General features: G+C 39.5%; 1 protein-coding gene across 1 annotated transcript in view; it reads left to right on the forward strand.

The window, feature by feature from the left end:
- ica1 (islet cell autoantigen 1) overlaps positions 1 to 3677 on the forward strand; it is a 384634-nt gene extending 380957 nt beyond the window's left edge. Inside the window, exon 15 of the mRNA XM_070881029.1 lies at positions 595 to 3677. Coding sequence (XP_070737130.1) covers positions 595 to 716 — 122 coding nt within the window. The 3' untranslated portion in view covers positions 717 to 3677. The remainder of the gene's footprint in view (positions 1 to 594) is intronic.
- Positions 3678 to 8422: the final 4745 nt, after the last annotated feature.

Genomic DNA, 8422 nt, shown 5'->3' on the forward strand with positions numbered 1-8422 from the left:
GAGTGAGGGAGGCACCACGGCTAAATCTTTTCAACATTATATTAAAAGTCTTGTATATAATACACATTTCCTGAATGCTTCCCATTTTCTTCCTGTCATATTTCAGTGTATCCTCTGCGATTTTCTGCGAGCAACCCCATTAGAGATGTGCTAATACATAATTATAAAATTCAAATAGATGGCAAAGGTGCAAGCAATGATTCAGCATCTGTGTTCCGATGATATTGAAGCCCAGAATCATATTTTATTTCATGCTCTGAGCTGAGTCCATTTGGTAATGAGAAAGCTGCTGACATTTATTATAATAATAATCCTCATTTATGAAGCACGAGTACAAAATATAAATGTAATACAGTCCGGTAGATGTGCTGAATTTGTCCTCTCTAGGGACAACTACCTTTTATATTATCAAATGCTGAATCTAATGAGTTTCAGTTGAAGTTACACATACATATAGGCAAAAATTACACACAGCCTGGTCTATCCTATAATGAAGTTTATGTTTTGTCATATAAATCTGGCATTACAATAATAAGAATTTGACATGCATTGTCAGACAGTGTGATAACACATAGTTACTTCTTATGTTTACAGCTGCTCAGAAAAATCCAACTGACCTGTCTACATGGTTTAACCTTTTTGCTGACTTGGACCCATTATCAAACCCAGATGCTATTGGACGAACTGACAAAGAGCATGAACTCCTCAATGCATGACACATATCTAGATAACCTATTATCTGTAATCATGACTATAATATTGTAATCTTTAGTAAATCTATTGAATGTTAAGTACTAGAGCCTATTTTCAAATATTTCAGTCAGATTTAAAAACTGCTGAGAAAATGTTTAATCATTTTTATCAGCACAGAAGATGAAGATCCATTAAAGAAACAAAATCTATAAGTTTTGATGTCTTGTTGCCAAATAAAAGAGTAAACAGAGTAGTTAAAGTAATGTTTGTCCAATTAAGCCGACTTTGTCCATTTTAATTTCTACACCTGCTAAGTTTCTAAAGAATGTAGACATATAACGAGACCATTCAGCCAATCAAGCTCGCCTTTTCTTGAAGCCTCTTTCTTCCACACTGATCATATTTCTTTATCCATTCACCTTCAGCATACAAATAGGATTTTGTTTCATTGGTAGAACTGCTAATGTCACTTTAAGAGATTTATGCCATGTTGTTTCCATCTTTGTCAGGTAATCTGCCCCCACTACAGTGTATATAGGTCACATTCTAACTGCACCTTAGTTCATTTTCTGTAATCGTTGGCAGTAGAAAAAGCATTTTTGTTATTTATATTTTTACTTTGATGTAACTCAGTGCATTTTTTGGTTCAGTTCTAAAAATTACATAGTAGCTGCACTTACCCATGTGTCACCAGTATCAGCAAGCACCAACACTAATAGAAAATTAACATGTATTCTCATCATTTGGAGCAGGAATCTCTACAGCATTACTGATTTCAAAGTCAGTCAATTTCTCTGAGCTACAGGATAAAGATAGAAAGAAGAAAAGTCATTTGTGTGTAAATTCACCCACAGATCATCTGATAAGTGCCTCATTCATGCTCAGCAGGAATTCCAAATCCAGAGCTTTGTGTGGCCCAGCAAACATTTTTTTATTGATCATTTTTGCAAATGGGGAGGGGGAGGGCAGGTGCAAGGCCATGGGGTAGAAATTAATCCTTATTGTGTCCATTTTCCAAGCAGAAAATGGGAAGAAATGTACCAATTTGGTGCCATAACATCCTGCACCCAGTCAGCACCTGCAATATGGGAACCATATTGATGTAATTGGCTTTGTAGGCATTCTGAACAGCTGCCTAAAACAAGTGTTTATCCCTTTGCATATGTAAATCAAGGGGCTAATGGCTGTTTTAAATCCCCTTGCCGAAATTGGTTGCTGATCCACGGAGCTGCTCGCTTAGGATTCTTCACCGGCCTGTGTGGGCTCCAACAAAATGTCATTTTTTTTTATGTATCAGTAATCATTGCTGTAGAGTGCTCCCCAACTCCACAGTACTTGTGATCAGCTGTGGCTGCTCCGCCCCACCCTTCTTGGGACTTAACTTTGGGCCGTTGCTGGAGATGCTAGTGGCCAGGTATTAATTTTTTCAACTGGGTAAACTGAGGCACGACAGGCAGCCCACCCAACTTTTCAGACCAGCTTTGGTCCTATTGGTTGGGGCACACGTAGTCGTCCGGTGCGCTGCTGGGTCGAAAACAGGCCATAATGAATTTCCAGTTCAGGTTCTTCTCAGGGTTTCAACTTCTCCAATGTGCAAATCTACAAAACCCATATGGAAGAACCTAAGTCAAGGAGTCTTCATAACTTCTAAATCATCTTTATCACATTTCAATTCATCCACTCCAACACATCAATATCTTTTTAGGTGCTAGAACTGTGCATAGTATTCCAAATGTGGCCTCACTAGTAATTTGTGTAAGTTAAGAATAACTTATTTTCACTTATAACCAGATGCCCTTGAAATGAATCCTCGTATGTGATTAGGCTATTGTTCATTGGCTAATTCCATTTTTTAATCTGGAGCCAGTCCAAGTAAACTGTGTAATATTTCATTAATGAAAACTAACTTTGCTAGCTCTTACTTTAGCGTGAAAGATTAGTGATATGCATACTTTGGTACGGATCTGTCATTAGTATCATAGGACAGTTCTTAGACCCAATCTTTCTGAGAATTTTACAGCACAGAAGGAGGCTGTTCAGCCCAACGTACCTGTGCGCCTCTTTCAAAGCGCTATCCAATTAGTCCTACCCTTCTCTTTCTCCATAGCCCTACAAGTTGTTCTTTGTCAAGTATATATCCAATTCCTTTTTGAATGTTACCATTGAATCTCCTTCCACCACCCTTTCACACAATGTTTTCCAGAACATAACAACTCGCTGCGTAAAAAAAATTCTCCCCTCTGGTTCCTTTGCCAATTATCCTAAATCTGTGTTCTTTGGTTACCAATCCAATTGCCAGTGGAAAGCGTTTCTCTTTATTTATTTTACCAAAATCCTTTATGGTTTTGAACACCTATATTAAATCTCCCCTTAACCTTCTCTGTCCAAAGGAGAAGCACCCCAGCTTCTCTAGTCTATCCATATAACTGAAGTCCCTCCTCACTGGTATAATTCTAGTAAATCTTCTCTGCACCCTCTCGAAGGCATCCTTCCCAAAATATGGTGCTCAGAATTGTACACAATACTCCAGCTGAGGCCTAACCAGTAGCTTAAAAAGGTTTAGAAACATAGAAAATAGGTGCAGGAGTAGGCCATTCGGCCCTTCTAGCCTGCACCGCCATTCAATGAGTTCATGGCTGAACATGCAACTTCAGTACCCCATTCCTGCTTTCTCGCCATACCCCTTGATCCCCCTAGTAGTAAGGACTTCATCTAACTCCTTTTTGAATATATTTAGTGAATTGGCCTCAACAACTTTCTGTGGTAGAGAATTCCACAGGTTCACCACTCTCTGGGTGAAGAAGTTTCTCCTAATCTCGGTCCTAAATGGCTTACCCCTTATCCTTAGACTGTGTCCCCTGGTTCTGGACTTCCCAACATTGGGAACATTCTTCCTGCATCTAACCTGTCTAACCCCGTCAGAATTTTAAACGTTTCTATGAGGTCCCCTCTCATTCTTCTGAACTCCAGTGAATACAAGCCCAGTTGATCCAGTCTTTCTTGATATGTCAGTCCCGCCATCCCGGGAATCAGTCTGGTGAACCTTCGCTGCACTCCCTCAATAGCAAGAATGTCCTTCCTCAGGTTAGGAGACCAAAACTGTACACAATACTCCAGGTGTGGCCTCACCAAGGCCCTGTACAACTGTAGCAACACCTCCCTGCCCCTGTACTCAAATCCCCTCGCTATGAAGGCCAACATGCCATTTGCTTTCTTAACCGCCTGCTGTACCTGCATGCCAACCTTCAATGACTGATGTACCATGACACCCAGGTCTTGTTGCACCTCCCCTTTTCCTAATCTGTCACCATTCAGATAATAGTCTGTCTCTGTTTTTACCACCAAAGTGGATAACCTCACATTTATCCACATTATACTTCATCTGCCATGCATTTGCCCACTCACCTAACCTATCCAAGTCGCTCTGCAGCCTCTTAGCATCCTCCTCGCAGCTCACACTGCCACCCAACTTAGTGTCATCCGCAAATTTGGAGATACTACATTTAATCCCCTCGTCTAAATCATTAATGTACAGTGTAAACAGCTGGGGCCCCAGCACAGAACCTTACGGTACCCCACTAGTCACTGCCTGCCATTCTGAAAAGTCCCCATTTACTCCTACTCTTTGCTTCCTGTCTGACAACCAGTTCTCAATCCATGTCAGCACACTACCCCTAATCCCATGTGCTTTAATTTTGCACAGTAATCTCTTGTGTGGGACCTTGTCGAAAGCCTTCTGAAAGTTCAAATATACCACATCAACTGGTTCTCCCTTGTCCACTCCACTGGAAACATCCTCAAAAAATTCCAGAAGATTTGTCAAGCATGATTTCCCTTTCACAAATCCATGCTGACTTGGACCTATCATGTCACCTCTTTCCAAATGCACTGCTATGACATCCTTAATTATTGATTCCATCATTTTACCCATTACCGATGTCAGGCTGACCGGTCTATAATTCCCTGTTTTCTCTCTCCCTACTTTTTTTAAAAAGTGGGGTTTTTGACTACCTTCCACTCCGTAGGAACTGATCCAGAGTCAATGGAATGTTGGAAAATGACTGTCAATGCATCCGCTATTTCCAAGGCCATCTCCTTAAGTACTCTGGGATGCAGTCCATCAGGCCCTGGGGATTTATCGGCCTTCAATCCCATCAATTTCCCCAACACAATTTCCCGACTAATAAGGATTTCCCTCAGTTCCTCCTCCTTACTAGACCCTCTGACCCCTTTTATATCCGGAAGGTTGTTTGTGTCCTCCTTAGTGAATACCGCACCAAAGTACTTGTTCAATTGGTCCGCCACTTCTTTGTTCCCCGTTATGACTTCCCCTGATTCTGACTGCAGGGGACCTACGTTTGTCTTTTCTAACCTTTTTCTCTTTACATATCTATAGAAACTTTTGCAATCCGTCTTAATGTTCCCTGCAAGCTTCTTCTCGTACTCCATTTTCCCTGCCCTAATCAAACCCTTTGTCCTCCTCTGCTGAGTTCTAAATTTCTCCCAGTCCCCGGGTTCGCTGCTATTTCTGGCCAATTTGTATGCCACTTCCTTGGCATTAATACTATCCCTGATTTCCCTTGATAGCCACGGTTGAGCCACCTTCCCTTTTTTATTTTTATGCCAGACAGGAATGTACAATTGTTGTAGTTCATCCATGCGGTCTCTAAATGTCTGCCATTGCCCATCCACAGTCAACCACAGTCATTCGCCAATCTATCCTAGCCAGTTCACGCCTCATACCTTCAAAGGTTTAGCATACGTTCCTTGTTTTTGTACTCTATTATAGCTTGTCCGGCCATCATCAATGCTTTGTGTATGTGAACCCCCAGGTCTCCCTGTTCCTGCACTCCCTTTAAAATTGTACCATTTAGTTTATATTGCTTCTCCTCATTCTTCCTACAAAAATGCACCACTTTACTCTTATTTGAGCGAATGTGGCACTGATTAGATAAGCTGTGGGTGAATTCAGGGCTCTCAATGATCAAAATGGGAGATCACAGATAAACCTTTGCACCAAGATACACAGGCAACTCACCTGCCTAGAGAACAACATTTTGGGCTGTCTGCCTCGTGGCAGCTACATCCGGTAAGTACTGAGAGGGGTAGAGAGCGGGAGATGGGGCCGATTGTAGCCGGCAACAGCTGTCAGGTGTGCTTTGGAGCTAACCTCCACCTGGCTCCATAGGTAGGTTTTAAAAATGTTTTTTGTTTTAAAAAAAAAAAAGCTTACGTTTAGTTGGTAGCTGCTGAAGAATTCGGAGTAGAGTAGGCTAGACACCTGCACAGCTCATCGCAGACCAATTTATGTGAGGGGACCTAAAACAGGCATTAGACTTCTCATTGACATACTGCCAGGGATGCTGGTAAAATGGCATGACCCAATTTCACTTCAGACGTTTTCAGGCAGCTTAGGCCGTTACTCCCCACAATTGGGCTTGTTGTGCTGGTTTTATGTCTGTAAAAGAGGTGCAACGAGGTCCAATTTCTACCTCAATGTGTATTATTCAAACTGAAAATAAAGATAAATCATTTCAAAATTCCTTTAACAAAACAAATTTTGATTTTTATTTACAATAATTGGGTTTCAAAGCATATTATTAACAAACGTTGTAACCATCATTGCTGATAAGATTTTTTTAAACTTTGGTTAAATGTCTATACCCATCCTATCTGTAGAATCATTTCGTTGCATCATTTTATAGTAAAATATTTCATATATTGAGGTGCCAATGTGTTTGAGTTAAAGAACTGATGATTATTGAAGAGTTGAGTCCTGCAAGTTCCTGAATGAGCATTGAATCCAAATTCTATATAAACCATAATCCTTGCTATCAAGATTTCAGAAGAGATCTATAATCATCACTCAAATTTTTAACTGATGCAGCTTCAAATGCTTGATTTTTAAAATGTAGAAATGATCCATATGGAAGAAAAAAACATTGTGGTGATGTCTTTAATGGAAATTGAATATGTTGATCAATGTAATGACTTCATTCAATAGCTTTAAGTAAGGCTGTTTTTCATTGTACACCCCTGAACCTATATGATGAGTGCTAGGAACTATTCAGTCATTGGGGCCATGACAACTGACCTAGATACATTTATACACTAGCGATCACTGGATAACAATTCAGCATAGGAACAATGATCTTTCCCCTCCCTAGCTCCAGGCCAATTGTAGCACTCGTATTGCCAGCCCGACTGCGATCAGCTAACAGCACAGACCTTGTGGGCCTGTTTAGTTCAGCATCACACAAAGCCCACACGACCTTTCAACAATCATTTTTTTAAATGTTAAATTACTGCGTAGCTGTCACTTTAATCATTTATAGTGCATAATTTGCAGAACAGTATTGGCTCATGTCAGTTCTCAAAAACTTGTATGAACTTACCCTCATTTGACAACAGGGTTTAAACAAGTGTATAAGATGTATTTTACACATAATTAAACAGCTTAAGCTTGCCATTGGTGGCAATGACTGATAGGTTCCATTCTGTTACAAGAAGCTGGCTGCTGTTTGTCAATTCAGGTGTGATAGTTTTGAAGACTTTTAAGCCTGGAAATTACTGTGAGCGATATTATAGTATGAATACTTAGCATGCTCATATTGAGTTTCATTCTCTGCTTTTTGACAAAAGATTTAACTTGTTTATTTGGGTTTAACGCTTCCAGTAAAGTAGCAAAAAGAAAAATGTGTTGCCAGCGCTTTAAGCTTTGGTACGATATTACTCACAATAATTCCTGATATTTATTGTTTGGTTCCAAGGATCAAACATTACAAATTTCTGAGATGAAATTCTCCTTAAATCATAAATGCAATATAATATTTTTTGACCATTTTATTGTTTATCAAAGAATGCTGTTTTACTCGAGACAAGCTTCCAAAAAATGATAGCTCAGATTAAGTTGCTTAGATGGAATGGAAGGTTTACAAACTACTGATGGATACCGCTTGATGTATTTTATTTTCCATTTAGGCTATAGTGCATTATATATATTTTCTGAATAAAGTTTCAAGGTTATATTTGGAACAGCAAAGCAACCAAAACAGTTTTAAAAATGCCACCAATAAGAGTATCCTAAATAAAAATGTATTATACTTAATACCATTACTGAGCTGTATTTAAAGAAAATTATTTTTAAAAACTATTAACAGAGACAGAGTGCTTAAAATTTCACTTTTCATTTGGGCGACTTTGCTTCAAATGGAGATTCTTCTTGTGTTTTTGTTTTGTCTTATTGAAAATAAAGTTATAATTCAGAAAAATAACTTTACTTCCTGTATTTTATTTGTTTCATTACTTCTACGACAGATGACTCAATGGCTGAATGATCGGTTGTCATAATAATGTGGCTCCTCCCCATCTCCTGCACTTAGTTTTGAACTCATTGGGGGGAAAATTGCGGACAAACGCCTCCGACCCAAAAACATTTTGCGAAAGTACCTGGTGGTCCTGGAGACGCCTTCGATTGTGGTTGGAGACCTTCAATCGATGCACAGCGTACGGGGAGAGGACTTCCTGTACGTACAAAACAGCTGGAGTCACGTGGGCCTGGTCCACCAATCACTCTGCAGTATTCCCATTGATAATGGGAACCCGTTTTTACGAGTTCACATTATTATCTATGAGAATAAACCCCTAAATCAAGAAACGCAACATAATAAATTTTTAAAATCACCTCATATATTTAAAATTAATTGAAATTAAAGTTAATTAAATGTTT

Source organism: Pristiophorus japonicus, chromosome 5 (genome assembly GCF_044704955.1).
Source record: "Pristiophorus japonicus isolate sPriJap1 chromosome 5, sPriJap1.hap1, whole genome shotgun sequence".
NCBI lineage: Eukaryota > Metazoa > Chordata > Chondrichthyes > Pristiophoridae > Pristiophorus > Pristiophorus japonicus.